The sequence below is a fragment of the Chiloscyllium punctatum genome, chromosome 6 (genome assembly GCF_047496795.1).
Source record: "Chiloscyllium punctatum isolate Juve2018m chromosome 6, sChiPun1.3, whole genome shotgun sequence".
In the NCBI taxonomy this organism is placed as follows: Eukaryota; Metazoa; Chordata; class Chondrichthyes; order Orectolobiformes; family Hemiscylliidae; genus Chiloscyllium; species Chiloscyllium punctatum.
Genome location: NC_092744.1, coordinates 75,116,151 through 75,133,674, shown reverse-complemented (window position 1 = coordinate 75,133,674; position 17,524 = coordinate 75,116,151). Strand labels below are relative to the sequence as shown.

Below are 17,524 nucleotides of genomic sequence, written 5' to 3'. Positions count from 1 at the left end.
ACTTCCGTAACTGTGTGCTGACTACGCCCCTTCGATCGAAACGAAGCAGTTCAAATACCAGAACCTTCTGACTTCACACAGCAAAGCTTCAGAGGTGGTTTCTGTCTTCAAATCCCATGTATCACTGAACCACAGAGACATTGATACACAAGGTAGGTGTCAAGTCTGCCTCAGCCTGTTCGCAGTTCTGAAGAGCAGACGGAGATCTCATTTCGACAGCGTCCTTCCCGTTGTAACCTGATACTGGGTAACGCAAGGCTAAAGAAATAGTAGTCCAAAGTTACACCGAATACTGAAGCAAAGGGCTGGATATGACTGGTTCTTGAGAGGCAACTTGGTGGTGGTAGAGGGTGGCTTTTCAGACTGGAGGCCAATGACCAGTCGTGTGCCACAAGGATCAGTGCTGGGTCCACTGCTTTTCGCCTTTTATATACTGTAAATGATTTGGATGTGAACATAGGAGGTACAGTTAGTAAGTTTGCATATGACACCAGAATTGGAGAATGTAACTTTTTAAAAAAGTTTTGCAATTTACATATGAAAACTGAAACCAACATGTTCATTCTAAACGTTGAGGGACTTAACAAACAATCTAGTTCTTTTTCAATATATAATTTCAGTTACATCACGCTGTAAACTTTTGCTATAAATTCTGTGTCTTACAATCTTATTTTCCACAACCACCTGATGAAGGAGCAGTGCTCTGAAAGCGAGTACTTCCAATTACCCCCTGTAAACCTGATGGACTATAACCTGGTGTTGTGTGATTTTTAACTTTGGAGATGGAGTGGACAGCGAAGAAGGTTACCTCAGAGTATAATAGGATCTTGATCAGATGGGCCAATGGGCTGAGGAGTGGCAGATGGAGTTTAATTTAGATAAATGTGAGGTGCTGCATTTTAGAAAGGCAAATCACTTAATATACGCTTAATGGTGAGGTCTGGGGAGTGTTGCTGAACAAAGAGTCCTTGGAGTGCAGGTTCATAGTTCCTTGAAAGTAGAGTCACAGGTAGATAAGATAGTGAAGAAGGCATTTGGTATGCTTTCCTTTATTGGGTCAGAGCATTAGACTCCCTACAGTGTGGAAAAAGGCCTTTCAGCCTAGCAAGTCCACAGCAACTCACCGAAGAGTAACCACCCAGACCCATTCCCTTATTTCTCTGACTAATGCGCCTAACACTATGGGCAATTTAGCATAGCCAATCCACCTAAACTACACATCCTTCAATTGTGGGAGGAAACTGGAGCACCTGGAGGAAACCCATGCAGACATGGGGAGAACGTGCAAACTCCACACAGACAGTTGCCTGAGGCTGGAATCGATCCAGGGTCCCTAGCACTGTGAGGCAGCAGTGCTAACCACTGAGCCACCGTAATGGAGTTGGGTGATCATGTTGTGGACTCATCCTTCAAGTACAGAGGGAAGGTAGGGGCTGGAAACAACAGCAACATGTAAGTGACATGTTCAGTGTTACACTGCCTGATGGCATGGGCTTTTTTGGGGAGAGTGTTAAAACTGAGGGGAAGGAGTGTGTCACTGTCTACAGGTGGGTACCCATTGCCCATCAGATGATGGTAACCCTTTCCTTCCTGCCTGTACTGCAAAATCCAACAGCCACCTCAATCCTCACCCTCAACATCCCATCCTGCCTAAAGTACCCCACTCTGGAATCCATTGAGCATCTTTTGTGAGCTGGTCTGCAGAGCTCAGGCATGGCCAGGATTGTAGGAGCTCCCTGCAATGGGTGGCGGGTGTGCAAGGCCACTTGCCTTTGAGCTAACCTGGCCACAGTGCACTATGAGTATGGGATGGGTATCTTCCACATCTGTTTCTGGTTGATAACTTTTCTTTCAGTCAAATGAACTACCACACACGCCCTGCCTGTCCCTTCATAATATTTTGTCCAATGCTGTAATCGTTTGGTCACTCTGAGAGAATGGTGTGCTTTACATAGAGAACGTTTGTGACTGCACAGTGTTGAAGTAAAACATTTTTTTAGCAGAGAAACTCCGATTACTTCCTCTGGAAAACGTCAAGAAATAAAACGAGAGAAAATATCTCCGGGATGCAAATTGCCCAAACCCAAGTGATCCACTGCTCTGAGATTGGAATGAAATTTGGTTATTTACACCCCACAGGTGAGCTGTGGGCACAGATCCTTGGTCGCAGCTTGCCAGTCTGGGAGGTTGGATGGGGGATTGGTGCAGCTGCGAATTCACTTGCTCCTACACAAAGCTGGATGGCAGCTTGGTGTTATGGTGGGGGTGTGGTGGTCTGTCGTGGATGTTGAATTGGCCAGAATATTTATCAACTCAGGGGAAGCAGTCCCTTCCTTCTCCTTATCTTCACATCAATCCATCTGCATATGATGATGGTATTGTAGCAAATCCATTGGGAATGGGACGGAGTATGCTGACAACTGAAGAGACCAATCTGTAAGAGTCATTTGGAGATCCCGACGTTGGGCTAAGGTGTGCAATTTTTTTATTGGAAATATTTTTATTGAAAAGAGAAAGGGTTTTGGGTTTGTTTTTACAAAATTACAAAATTATTACAAAATAGTGTAACCACTTTACAAAATAATAACAGCATTGATACGAATTAAGAAGACTAGTTACTAATCTACTCTACAGACTACCAAAGCTCAAAGTAAGATATAAAAAAGACGATATTTATATTAAAGAAACTACAATATAGTACATAAGTAACAACAGAAAAGAGAAACAAAAATGGTAAATAAATAAATAAGCGTTCAAAATAAAATTATTTGAAGTTATAACAAGACCCGTATTTATATGAATTCTTCCTCCTCCCCCGAACTGACAAACATCTTCCTCACGGCTAAACAAAGGCCCTAGACAGTATGGCTGATACAGCTGCATCGGTAGTTCAAGAAGGTCCGCCATGTTCTATAAACCAATTCTGTTTTTTGGTGCACCATGTTCATAAGGAAGTCCAGGGGAGTATGTTCCATAACTATTTTATGCCTATGTGAATGCCCTGGGGGCCTTTCCAATACTCAGCTTGCTAAAATGTTTTTCCTCGCTCAAAAGGAGAGGATAGTAAACAGTTTCTTCTCGTATGCATCTAGAGCTGGAAGATTTGGAAAGCCCAAAAGAAGAGACACCGGGTCCAACCCAAGCTCCGTTCCCATAATCTTTGCCAATGCATTCGCTACACTGTCCCAGTGAAACGAGTCTTATGGCATGTCCACAAACAATGACTGAGAGTACCACCTTCTATTTTACATTTAGGGCACATTGGGGACGCTCCTGCCTTAAACTTGACAAGCTGCTGTGGTGCTAAATGAGCCCAATGAAGTATCTTCAATTGAGTAGCTTGAGTCCTAACACAGATAGAGATCTTCCTGGCATTTTCCCGGATATCCTCCCACATCTCTAAGGAGATTTCCATCCCTAATTCTTGAGTCATTCCATGCCCTTTGATCCCTAATTACCTAGAGAGTACTGAACGAGGGTGCACCTATCGGCCGAAGCACTCTCCTTTCCAAACCTGATTTGTAAGGGTTTGTCATCAATGTGGTTTTTTTGTATGAAGTCTCGTACTTGAAAATATCCTTGCTAGGCAACCCGAACTTCTGACGCAACATTCGAAGGACATCATGACCTCCCCATCGAACAGATCTCCCAAGCAGGAGATGCCTCTGGACTCCCAAATTTTAAATCTAGCATCTGTCAAGCCCTGACTGAAATCCCAACGTTCCCACTATAGGGGTAAAAGGGGAGGTTTTTTGTAAATTACCCTCACCCTGTCGCATCAAACTTTGATTATGTTTAGTACAGTCGGGTTTTTAGAATGATCCATGATAATTCTCATCTTATTCATAAATAATAATTGGTATGGGGACATTTTGCTTGGGAAGCCTCCATGTCCAGCCAAATTGATTGGGTCTCTTGTGATCCACAATCAGCCACATATGATAGCAGGGTACTCAGTTGGTACTTCCTAAAATCCAGAAAATCTAGACCTCCCCTTACTTGTGGGAGCTGTAACTTATCAAATTTAATAAGGGGCCGTGTATGTTTCCAAATAAAGGTGCCGAGCCAACCATAAAGCTTACATAGCGCCTGTCTCAGCAACATCAAAGGAAGCATTCTCATGGGGTATAATCGGCGAGGGAGAATATTCACCTTGACCAAAACTATTCTTCCTAACCAGGATATTAGGAGATATTTTCAATGTTGGAGGTCCTGCCTTATTTTCTCTAATAAATAATTATCTTTTATATAACTGACCAAATACGGGGGTAATAAAAATACTTAAGTAGAGAAAACCTCTCAGGGACCAATGAAAGGGGAAGCGGGATCCATCCGCAAAATTGGATATGCTGGTAAGACCTCCTAGCGGCATGGCCTCTGATTTCGTAAAATTAATTTTGTAACCTGAGAACATACCAAATTAATTAACCACTTGAATTAAATGGGCCACAGATGTCGATGGATCATTAAGAAAAGAAGATGTCACCCACAAAAAGAGTCATTTTATGCTTGCCCGATCCTACCTCTGGGGCCGTTATATTAGGGTCAGTTCGGATAGCTCCTGCCAGCAGTTCACTAGTTTACGAGAGAGGCCATCACCATCCTTGATGACAACCTCTGCCAAAGCTAAAACTATCTGATCTTATACCGTTGGTAATCACCGCTGCTTTTGGGTCGTTATGTAATACTGTGAACCATTTGGTAAAAACCTCTCCAATGCCAAACTGCTCCATAGTATAAACAAGGTACGGCCATCCCACCTAGTCAAATGCTTTCTCTGCATCTAGGGAGACGACTAATCCCGGTATCGCTCTTTGCTGGCAGACTTGTACCATATTTAACACTCATCTGATACTATTGATAGATCTGCCACCCTTGATAAACCCTGTGTAATTGTCTTTTATAATAAATGGTAAAAACCCTCTCCAGTCTTAATGCCAGCATTTTTGAGAGGATTTTAAAGTCCACATTCATTAAGGATATAGGTCTGTACGAAGTAGAGTCAGCTGGGAATTTTCCTTTCTTAAGAATGAGAGAGATATTTCCTTCTCTCAGAGAGGGTGAGAGATTACCCTGACTAAATGAATAGTTATACATATCTATAAGTGGTCCTACCAATTTGTCTATAATCTCTTTATAGAACTCAACCTGAAATCCATCTGGCCCGGGTACTTTACCACTCTGGAGCTGCCTCACTGCCTCCTGCACTTTCTGAATTTATCAGGGGGGCATTCAAAAGAGACACCTGCTCCGAGGTTATGCCCAGAAGGATCAGATTCTTAAAAAATGACTCCATCTTCCTAGCTCTATCCTCACAGCCCTCTGACTGATACAGCTCAAAATAGAACTTTCTAAAAGCTACATTGATCTTTTTAGAATCACAAGTCAAAGTACCAGCACCTTCTCTAGTAGATGTAATGGATTGGGGAGCATTTTCCTTTCTGGCAAAGTATGCTAGATACCTGCCTGGCTTATCGCCATTCTCAAATAGTCTCTGCTTCACAAATAATATGTCCCTCTTTGCTGTTTGAGTAAGTGTGGTATTCAAAGTAGCCCTGAGGGCTATAATCCGCTGTAGTTTAGCAATGGAGGGCCTATCAACATATGCTGTCTCAGCCGCCTTCAGGTGAGCCTTGAGCAGACGATGTTGATCTCCCTTTTTTTCTTTTCCGGGTTGCAGAATATGAGATAATCAAGCCGCATGCATATGCCTTAGCAGTCTCCCACATCACCGATGGGTTACTGACCATACCTGAGTTAATGTCCCAGAAAGCTTTAAATCCCTGCAAGAAGTATTCTATGAACTTCCTATCCTTCAATAGGAAAGGGTCCATAAGCCAGTGAAGGGATCCCATCTTGTCACGACTAGCCTTGACCTCCATATACACTGCTGCGTGATCAGAAATAACAATATTCCCTATTGTACAAGACAATATCCAATTCAGAAAGGTTGAAGGGACAAAAAACATATATCGATTCTGGAATGGTACTTGTGTGGGTTAGAATAAAAAGTAAAATCTCTACCCTCAGGGTGAAGACACCTCCACACATCTACCAGTCCCAACTCCCTGTTCAGATCAGCTAACTGCCAATATCTCAAAGATAAACCCACAGAACTCCTCGGTATCCTGTCCACCTCGGGATTGATGATACAATTAAAATTTCCCCCTATAATTATGTGATGCACCCCGAGGGCCATCAAGTTGGAGAGCACATCTGTTATGAATTTAAAAGGATGTGCTGGGGGCTGGGGGGAGCAATATGCATGCAAAATCCCATACTCCCCTCCATATGTTAAAGCTCTAAGTATTATAAACCGTTCGGACTCATCTTTTATCTGGCTTAACATTTGGAACAGAAGATTCTTCCGGATAAGAATGGCCACTCCCCTACTTTTCAAATTGAAAGAGGAAAAGAACACCTGGCCAAATCCTCCCTGCTGCACCTTCAAATGCTGCCTATCAATTACGTGTCTCCTGCAAAAGGGCAACATCAACCCTATCTTTTTAAAAACTTGATAGTATCTTTTTCCTTTTGATTGGCGAGTGGCTCCCATTAACATTCCAGGTACACCATTTAAACGAATGGCTAGCCATGATCGTTCAAGAAAGTTCAAGTACCACCCCCCCTTGCCAAGGAGGAAGAACCCCACTCAAAAAGTTCCACTCAATTGAGTAGAGACCGTAAACAATTCACATAAATTTAAAAATGCAACCTTTGAAACAACTAGATCAAAACTACGAAAAACTACTCCTCGGAAATAATAATATAAGACATAACTAAAAGGCGACTTTCCCCATTGTCTACAGGGGCTCTCCAACCATCCAATAATCCTGCCATAACACCTTCCAGCTACAGCCATGCTCTTGGCCCAGACATCACAAAGTAAGATAAACAACTACCAATGTGTTACAATGCAGAAATGAAAAGTGGGCCACCAACCCGCCCCCCTCCATATTATTACCCTTGGCTTATTTAAAAAGGCAGCAACATGAAATAAAATATATAAAATTACAATCCCAGCAAATATTAAAGGAAACTCAAAAAACATTCCCCAAAAACCAGATAAACCAGGCAAATTATAAGTAAGAGTTAAAAGAAAGATCCCCCCCCCCCCCCCCCCCAAGGCAGGATGAAAAAGAGAAAGGGGAGAGGAGGAGGAGGAGGAAAAAAGGGGTAAAATAAAATAATTGCCCATATAGTTCAAGTCCTTCAGTCTATTTGAGAGCATCCAAGAATTCTTTTGCTTTTTCCGGCGATCTGAAGTTGTACCCAGACCCTCCATGACTGAGGTGCAATGTTGCCGGGTATCTCATGGAATACTAAATATTGAAGTCCTTCAGAAGCTCCTTTACCTCGTCAAACGCCTTCCTCTTGCGTACCACAACCAGAGAGTAATCCTGGAACAGCATTATTTTGGATCCCTTGTATACCATTGCTTGGGGATTCTTCCCCAAAGCTTTGGAGGCCTGCAGCAGCATTTGCTTATCCCTGTAGTGCTGGAATTGCACTAGGATCGAGTGGAGGCGCTTGTCCACACAGCAACCCCGTGGGCCCGCTCAACCCGCACCCGGCCTAATTCAGACTCCAGCTTCAGCAGTTATGGGAGCCGTTGCTCCAAGATGTCAACAAGCTGGCTTTCCTCCTCCCGTTCAGGAAAGCCCAGCAACCAAATATTCTTCCGACCAACCTTGATTTTCGAAGTCGCCAACCTACTCTTCTAAGGCCTGAACTCGGCGTTCCAGAGCCCGGACCTGACCCATGGATGACTCGGCAGTGGTCTCGGAGGCTGCAGCTTGTTGCTCCGCCCCTTCAACACGCTGCCCTCTCGATTCCCCAGACATGCTTCTGCAGCATGACCGAGCTTGACTCCCATCTGGACCGAGTCACCTCAATCGAAGTGTCAATCTACTCTTGGAGCTTGACAAACTCCAAAATTAGTCTCGCCTCTGCAGGTCAGTCCTCCGGGGTGGCCGCGAACACATCTGTTGCGGAGGAGGGTGTGGGATCCCTGCCTATTGTAAACTCCATGATCCTTTACCTTTAGTCATTTTAGAATGTACCAAACTGATAAAGTTTGGTGCAAAATGACTATAGCAGATGGATAAAGCTTTTTTAATAGTTTAAAAAGCGAGGGGAGGGTAGGTACCCCACTTTGTCTGGGTTATGGGCAGAGCTCAGCAGACCCAGACCTACTGGGTTGCTGCCATCTTGAATCCCCTGGGTGGACAAATTTAAAAATTACACAACACCAGGTCATAGTCCAACAGGTTTCTTTAGAAGCACTAACTATCGAAGCGCTGCTTCTTCATCAGGTGGTTCTGGAGTTTAAGATTGTAAGTTAAAATATGATGTAACTGAAATTATATATTGGAAAAGACCTGGATTGTTGATTAAGTCTATTATCTTTTAGAATGAACATGTTGGTTTCAGTTCTTTCATATGTAAATTGCAAACATTCTCAAGTGAACTTTAACAATTGATGTCATGTCAGCCCAGATAATGCATTTAAGGTGTGAGGTGCCCTGTGTGAGACTATCTGTGCCATGATGTTCAGACTGATTCTAATCTAAAAACAGATTTACAGAATCTTACGTGGATTTATGAAGTTTTTGAGCAAAATAAAACATAATTCTGCAAATACAAATTCACCCCACAAACGTTTGTGTATGTATGCATGTGACTGTTTGTTTGTTTGTGTGTGTGTGGTGATGAGTATGTGAGTGTAAAGGGGTATATGTCTGTGAGAGGGTGCGTGTGGGAGTGTATGAGAGAGGTGTGTGTGTGTATATAACGAAATGGGACCTCCTGCAGTGTGACATAGACCCAAGGTCCTGGTTGAGGCCATCCCCATAGGTACCGAACTTAGCTATCAGCCTCTGCTCAGCCTCTTTGCATTGTTGCCTGTCCGGAAGACCCCTTGGAGGACGGTCACCCTAAGGTCCGAGGTCAATGTCCCAGACCGTTGAAGTGTTCACCGACTGGGAGGGAAGACTTCTGTCTGTTGATTGTTGTGATGTGTCCATTCATCTGTTGCTGTAGCCTCTGCTCGGTCTCTCACTCACTCACTCACTCACTCACTCACTCACTCACTCACTCACTCACTCACTCACTCACTCACTCACTCACTCACTCACTCACACACACACACACACACACACACACACACACACACACACACACACACACACACACACACACACACACACACACAGATTTATACCCCTTTCCACTCATACTCATATAGACACTCCTAACCCCTCCCCCAAACATAAACCCACATGCACAAACACACCTAAGTTTGTGGGTTGAATTTTTACTTGCAGAATTACATTTTATTTTGCTTAAAAGCTGCATAAATCCATGTAAGATTCTGTAAATCCATTTGAATCAGTCTGAACATTGCGGCACAGATAGTCTCACACAGGGCACCTCACACCTTAAATGCATTAACTTGGCTGACATGACACCAATTGTTAAAGTCCACAACCACCTGATGAAGGAGCAGTGCTCTGAAAGCTTGTGATTCCAAAGAAACAAGTTGGACTATAACCTGGTGTTGTGTGATTTTTAAATCTGTAAGTGGCATGTTTTGTTCTGAATGCAGCAGGCAACCTGATTGTCAAGTATTGTTTTCAGTGTTGACACCTGTTGCTAAGCAGCAGCAGCCATAGGCGATGTCAGCGTTTCGCTCTGTAAGTGACTGTTATCTCCCAGGATAAAACTTAATGATTATGACCTTCAATGACATGCTTCCAATCACTTGTAATGCAGGGATTTGGGCATCCCCCTTGTTTTCTGCTTCTGGCTATACCACCATATGCACTATGCTTGTAAATGGCATGTATGTGAATGCTAGCGTACTCAAGAGATAGTGAGGACTGCCGATGCTAGAGAGTCAGAGTCGATAAAATGTGGAGCTGGAAGAAGCATAACAGGTCAAGCAGCACCAGAGGATCAGGAGAGTCAATGTTTTGGGCAGGACCCTTCATTAGAACTGGGGAGGGGGAAGAGGGCTGATAAATAAATAGAGGGAAGGGTAAAGGCTGTGGGAAGGGTAGAGGTGGCAATAGGTGGATGCAGATAGGAGGTGATTGATATTGATCAGTGGGAAGGATGGAGCAGATAGGTGGGAAGGCCGATTGATAGGTTAAGTCAAGTCAAGGGAGCAGGGCAGAAGCAATTTGATTATGGGAGGGCTGTTGAGTTCACGTTCTTGCCCTTCCTGGAGATGCTGAGAACGCACCACAAGCATTGGAGATGGGAATTGTTGAGTTGCCCATCTTAATCGCTACAAGTCATCCATTCCAAACCAAGCAACAAGATGCTCAGAACACAGGACCCGGAGCCAGCATCTTGTTCCTTTAGAGTCAACCCCTTCTCTTTGCCTTCCTTGGAGATAGGTTAGGAATCTACCTCCATCAGATGCAAGCTCTACAATCTGACCAGACTGCAAGGAAAGACAGAAGTACAGTATGTCTTAATCAGGGAGCACCTCCCTCTAACTTGATTGCCTTCCTTTTCCTGGGTACATGAGCATAAAAGCTGAGTTATCTTAAGGCGGCCAGTCCTTGTTCTTTTAATGGTGACAGGTTTGATGTCTTCATGCCAAGTTATCACTAGGTGGAGTGGGCTGCTTACTCTTCTTATTTGTTGTTGGATCTCACATTTGTGGTCCTACAAGCGGCTCTGGACCTTGATTTGTTTATTTAATCACCATTAAATATCATCATTTAATGACTCAGTCACTTCGGATAACAAAAGTTTGCCTGGATCTAGTGTTGCTTTTGCTTTACTTCTGGTGCATGGCAGATCGGGATGCAAAATTTGGGAATCAAATGTTGAATTTTCAGCTGTGATTTACATCTGTAATCAGAATTCCAGTTCTGAGGACTTCCCAGACAAGGCCTAAAATCATGGCCAATAAGTCTGTCTGTTTTTCTTAAAAGTTAAACTCCACTATCTTTTTCTCCCTTGATACACATTTGAATGATTTATAATTACAATTATATTGCCCAATTCAAAGAATTTTGCTGGTATGATATATACTGTGATGCCAATTGAGGAATATGTTCATTATCTTCTCCTACAGTATGTCTTTCCTTGGCTTTTTTACTGATGAAGAACTCAGGCAGAAGCTTTGCACCTATAAAGCGGACATTTCCTCTGCGATTGATAATTTATTCCCATTCGTCCATGGTCTTCGGGACAAGCTGGTAATCACCAATGAAAAATTCCAAGTGAGTAACATCTCGGTGGGAAAGCTTGGAGAAATGTTTGACCTTACTTAAAAGACTGAATGGAGCACCACGTTGTAGCAAGTGTATTAAATTTGCACTGTGGATTCATCAGGATGATTGTATGCATGACCAAAATACTGAGGAGTTGTGATGAAAACTAATAATATTCCCATTTGAGTTGTGAAAGATAAAAGGTTTATCATTAACATGGGAGATTGTATCCTTTCCTTGGGGAATTATTGACTAAAGCTCATCAGAGATTTCAAAATAAGAGCAAGGGGAAAGATGAGGAGAAATTGCCAGACAGTGGTTTGTTGGAATTCATGGAATGTTGTCACTGGGAGTAATTGAGGGAAAAGAAAGTTGTACCTTTTTAGTGGAGATTCGACAGATATTTGTAACAAAGGAAGAGACAAGGCTAGAAAGACAAACTCATTAGGCTAGGGTTTGGAATCTCCTGCTCCTCTGTCATGCTTCTTCCAGCTCCACATTTTATCGATTCTGACTTTCCAGCATCTGCCGTCCTCACTGTCTTTTGAATATGCTAGCACTCACATACAGGCTATTTGCAACTTGGGGAGGCTAGAAGAACAAATTCATCAGGCTGAGCTGAACTGGTCCTCACCCTTGATAATGTGAATCCTCCCACTTCCTCCAGACCAAAGGGGGAGCCATGGGCACCCACATGGGCTCCAGCTATGCCTGCCTCTTTTTCGATTATGTGGAACAGTCCATCTTCCGGAGATACACCGGCACCACTCCCCACCGCTTCCTCTGCTACATTGATGACTGTATTGGCGCCATCTCGTGCTCCCATGAGGTTGTGTCACCTGGACCATCACGGATACCTCCCTCCCCTTCCTGGACCTCTCTGTCTCCATCAACGGTGACCGACTCAACGTGGACATCTTCTACAAATCCACTGACTCTCCAGCTACCTGGACTACACCTCCTCCCACCTGCCTCCTGTAAAAACACTATCCCTTATTCCCAATTCCTCCACCTCCACTGCATTTGCTCCCAGGAGGACGAGTTCCACCACAGAACACACCAGATGGCCTTCTTCTTCAAAGACAACAATTTCCCCATCCATGTGATCAATGATGCCCTCCAGTGCAGCTCATCCACTTCCCACACCTCTACCCTCGAACCCCACCGCTACAGCCGCAACAAGGACAGAGCACCCCTGGTCCTCACCTTCCACCCCACCAACCTCCGTATACATTGTAACATCCTCCACCGTTTCTGCCACCTACAAACAGACCCCATCACCAGAGATAGTTTTCCCTCCCCACCACATCCACTTTCCATAAAGACCATTCCCTCCACGACACTCTTGCTATCCCCTCCAAGCACCTTCCCCTGCCACCGCAGGAATTGCAAATCCTCCCCCCTTCCCTCCGTCCAAGGCCCCAAAGGAACCTTCCACATCCATCAGAATTTTACCTGCACTTCTACACATGTCATTACTGTATCCATTGCTCCCAATGCAGTCTTCTCTACATTCGGAAGGCAGGACACCTACTTGCAGAATGCTTTAGAGAACATTTCCAGGACATCCACACCAAACAACCCCACTGCCCCATGGCCAAACACTTCAACTCTGCCAAGGACATACAGGTCCTGGGCCGCCTCTGCCGCCAAACCCTAACCACCCAACGCCTGGAGGAAGAATGCCTCATCTTCCACCTTGGGGCCCTCCAACCACACGGGATCAATGTGGATTTCACCAGTTTCCTCAATTCCCCTCCCCCCACCTTATCCCAGATCCCACCTTCCAACTCGACACCACCCTCATGATCTATCCTACCTGTCCATCTTCCTTCCCACGGATCCACTCCACCCTCCTCTCCGATCTATCACCATTACCCCCACCTTCATCTACCTATCACATTCCCAGCTACCTTTCCCCCAGCCCCACCCCTCTCCCATTTATCTCTCCATCCCATTGGCTCATAAGCGTCATTCCTGATGTAGCGCTTTTGCCCGAAACATTGATCCTCCTGCTCCTCAGTTGCTTGCTGACCTGCTGTGTTTTTCTAGCACCACTCTTGATCTGATCTCCAGCATCTGCAGTCCTCACTTTCTCCTGGGGTTTGAAATTGCTTTAACAAAACTTTGGGACACGTTCAGCGTTCCAAATGGCCTCCTTCTAGGTTCTAACCTTCTACGGATTTTCTGAAGCTTTCTCGAAGTGCCAGATTTCTACACCATTGTTTCTGTAAAAGCCATTCAATTTTGTCACAGTGGGTTTGTGTGATTCTTATTATTTTTAGAACCAAGTACTTAGACTTTCTTGAACTGGACCCACCAAAGTACTCTTGCTGCCTCACACCTGAATTAGACATTCCACTCCAGACAGTTTAGTTTTTACCTCACATCTTTTCTTTTCCTCTTTTTCCATACACCTTCTTTCTCCTGTATTTGCATTCCTGGCTTTCTGCAGGGAAGATTTTCTCTTCCACATCCAAGGGTTAAGCTGTAGATGAACAGTAGAGGCTGGAGGTTCACATTGGAGTTAAACTTTTGGAAAATGACCTGTTAGATATGAGAGGATGGAGCAATGAAGGGGCCAGTATGTTTTCTCTTTCTTTCTCTCTCTCTTTTTTTCTCTCTCTCTCTTTTTTTCTCTCTCTCTCTTTTTTTCTCTCTCTTTCTTTTTCTCTCTTTCTTTTTCTCTCTCTTTCTTTCTCTCTCTCTCTCTCTCTCTCTTTTTCTCTCTCTCTCCTTTTCTCTTTTTCTCTCTCCTTTTCTCTTTCTCTCTCTCTCTCTCTCTTTCTCTCTCTCTCTCTCTCTTTCTCTTTTTTCTCTCTCTCTTTTTCTTTCTCTCTCTCTCTCTCTCTCTCTCTCTCTCTCTCTCTCTCTCTCTCTCTTTCTCTCTCTTTCTCTCGTACCTTCCTTTCGTTCCCCTCAAGGGCTGTAATGCCTCTGGTTCATGAGATGATTTATAAAACGTGCATCTTGAACACTAGTATGTTACTGAGACAGCATTGGCTGCAGCATGCTTGCTGAGGCATTCAGTTGAATATGAGGAATGGGAAGAGTAGAGCAATTCAGTTTGCAGTTTAACAAGCTCCAGCTAACTGAACAAGCGGTTAGAAGATTGGATATTCATTTTAAAGGGGTGGACAATGAACACGAATGTCGTATGGTTTCCTCTTTACCAGCGATACGATTATGGATTAGAAAGTCAAATTAACAGTAGAAGAGGATATCGTTGATGCCCAGGATCCTTTGAAGAAGCATTGCCTTTTACTTCTGTCCTCAAATAAAAAGACAACCACAAACTGTGGATCACACGGCTCAATGGTTAGCACTGCTGCCTCAAAGCGCCAGGAATCTGGGTTCGATTCCAGCCTAGGGTGCCTGTATCTGTGGAGTTTGCACGTTCTCTACATCCCCGCGTGGGTTTCTACCAGTTGCTCCAGCTTCCTCTGACAGACCAAAGATGTGCAAATTAGATGGATTGGCTTCACTAAATCTGGTGTTATGGAATAAGGTGGAGAGCAGGTTCTGGGCACGATGCTCTATGGAGAGTCAGTGGAGACAGTAGGAATTCTATTCGATGAAAAACCATTCCGTTGCTCTCAGTCTGAGGCTGAACCTGACTATAACCTTAGTTTCATATTTGACACAGATGCTAGCTTCTGACCATGTATCATTTCCTTCATCAATGCTTCCATTCACTTCGGTGATTGGCAGACTTGGGCTATTCCAGCAACTGATCAAAAACTTTGTCATTAACTTAGGTTTTAAGAAGCATCTTAAGGAGAATACAGAAAAGTTTATGGAGCAAACTCTAAGCTAAGGGCAACAAACATAGTTTTTTTTTGGATGGATACATGAATACGAAGGGTTTAGAGGGATTTGGGCCAAATGCTCGCTAATGGTGCATCTGGTCAGCATGGATGAGTTGGACCAAAGGGTCTTTTTCCTTGTCGTATACTAATCTATGACTTTAAAAGAGGGAACGTAGAAAGATAAAAACCCATTGCTGTTGCAGGCACAGCTTGTGTGATAGGTTGCATGTTAATGAAGCAACACTGTCATGATGTGTGCTATAGATCAGAAGTAGTGCTTTTACCTCTTGGCCAGAATTCCTAGGTTTAAGTCCCAGAAATTGCTCCGCAAATATTGATTGGCGTTTTTGCATTTTTAAAATATAAATCAACCCAAAGTAGCAGTAGATTTAATTGATTTCCAAAATCTGTTCTCTCTACACTTCTAATTTACAGTTACTTTAATCAACCTGTTTGTCCATGTCATGATAACACTTCTGGGGAAGGTGGGACTTTGAAGTGGGGATTGCTGGCCGAGAAGTAGGAACCTCTACACCATAAGATCCTTACTTCCAGTATACGCATGCTTTAAGTTAAACTTAATTAAACCAACAGATATCCCAACATACACCCTCTGGTAGTTGGAGTAAATTGAAAATCCCATTGGCTTCCAAAGATTGGTGAACCATGAATCCTGATGGCTGAAAGTTACACAGATAGGAGGCCAGTGACTAGTGTTTAATTTAGTGTTTGAGTTGTGATGTTTGGACTTAATGAACTGGGGTGGTTGCGATCCCAAACGTATCGTGCTCTTCAGAGTATCAAAGTACATATTTCTCTTGTAGGAAATCGTGAAAGTTCGAAAACACATCAATAAGGCTGTGTACTCATTGCTGGAGTGCCTGGAATTGAGTGATCCCCCAACCATTCGCAAGTTTTGGTGTAACTTGTTTCAGGAATATAACATGCAGAAGTATCCAAAGCTGTATCCCTTGCAGTGCAGCTTGGTTGAAGGTATGTAAGTGAAGGTATCTGGGTGGAGGCACTGGTATCTACTCCTCTGAGGTACCAGGCAGTCACTAATCCTGTTTGTTTGCGAGTTTCCATCGATCCCAATGGAAAGTAGTGACCAGCACATAGTAGATATTCCCTGTCAGCATGTGACTGGATTTCAGAATTACTTTATTGGTTCTAAAGTACATTATGGCATCCTGAGGTTATGAAAGGTGTACTACAAATAAAAGTATATATTTTTTGACTATACAGAGGTATTTGGTCGAGTTCGAGTACAACTTTTGACAGATTTGAGTGGATACCTCTATAGTAGGTATTCACTCTGTTACTCCATGGCTTGATGCCACGAAGTATTTTAGTGTAAGACAAACTGATCAAAGTGAAACCAAAGGCAAGAATTGTCCTGAAACTTTGACTTCTTAGCAGTACTGTTTATTGTATGTCTAGTCTAAATTCTGGTATGCTTGCTAATTATAGATATAGTAGACTTTAGTCTTATTGTCACATTATTTAAAGTCCAATCTATCTGCATGTATTCATGGCCATGTACTTTCATGACTCCCTCTGAAGAGTTTCTGGCTCCAACCACACACTGTTATTTATGCCAAGTGAGGAACAGCTTCGTGACATCATCACAAGGTTCTTCCACAAGCCCTTACACAATATCCACACCCCACCACACAGTTGCTTCACTATGTCAATAACGATGTCCATGCAAATAACCCAATCTCTCGCAAACAATGCCATAGCAAGATAAGAGAAATTTTAAATGAACTTTGAGATTTACTGTTAAACACTGGCTGGAAAACTCTTCCCAACCTACAGGCATTACCTTTATTGGTGATTGAAGTGTGTGCATAAATTAGTTGATTTGGAAAATAGTGCAGGATAGGGATGCAGGCAATGATCAGGGTGTGATCAGATTGGCCAAAAAATATAAAAATGAAAGGGTGAAGCAGCAAGTATGGTCAGATTAGGGAAAAAGCTTTGAACTAGCAAAAGAGAACTCAAGTAAAGGATGATTTAGAAATCCAAGAAAACAAGGTTAAGGCAATCGAGAAGACTATCGAAGTGGATAAAGACAATCTGTGTGGACGAGGAAGAGATAGAGTATTTAATGATGATAATGCATTAGAGAGTAAGCCTGTGTGGAAAATAATAATTAAATAGATGGAATTAAAGGCTTGTCTTCTAAATGCATGGAGCATCCACAATAAAATAGATGAACTAATGACAAAAATTAGATAAATAGTGTTGATCTAACTGCCAGAAAGAGGCATTGTCATAAGGTGACCAAGTTTGTGAGATGAATTGTCCAGAGTAAATTACAATTCAAAACTTAAAAGTATCATAATTTTAACTGACGATCAGGAGCAGCAAGGGTCAGAAGATATAGATATAAATAGTTTAAAAGGCCCTTAACAACACTTATAGCGTTGGAGAGAACGTTAAACAATTATTGGAATGTGAGTCAAATTCCTTAACAGGGAA

The 17,524-nt window shown here is 43.2% G+C and overlaps 1 protein-coding gene across 1 annotated transcript in view; it reads left to right on the top strand.

Moving 5' to 3' along the window:
- Positions 1–34: 34 nt before the first annotated feature.
- LOC140479084 (nuclear body protein SP140-like protein) overlaps positions 35–17,524 on the top strand; it is a 53,146-nt gene continuing 35,656 nt past the window's right edge. Inside the window, exons 1-3 of the mRNA XM_072572942.1 lie at positions 35–152; positions 11,093–11,240; positions 15,865–16,033. Of these exons, the coding sequence (XP_072429043.1) occupies positions 11,094–11,240; positions 15,865–16,033 (316 nt within the window). The 5' untranslated portion in view covers positions 35–152; position 11,093. The remainder of the gene's footprint in view (positions 153–11,092; positions 11,241–15,864; positions 16,034–17,524) is intronic.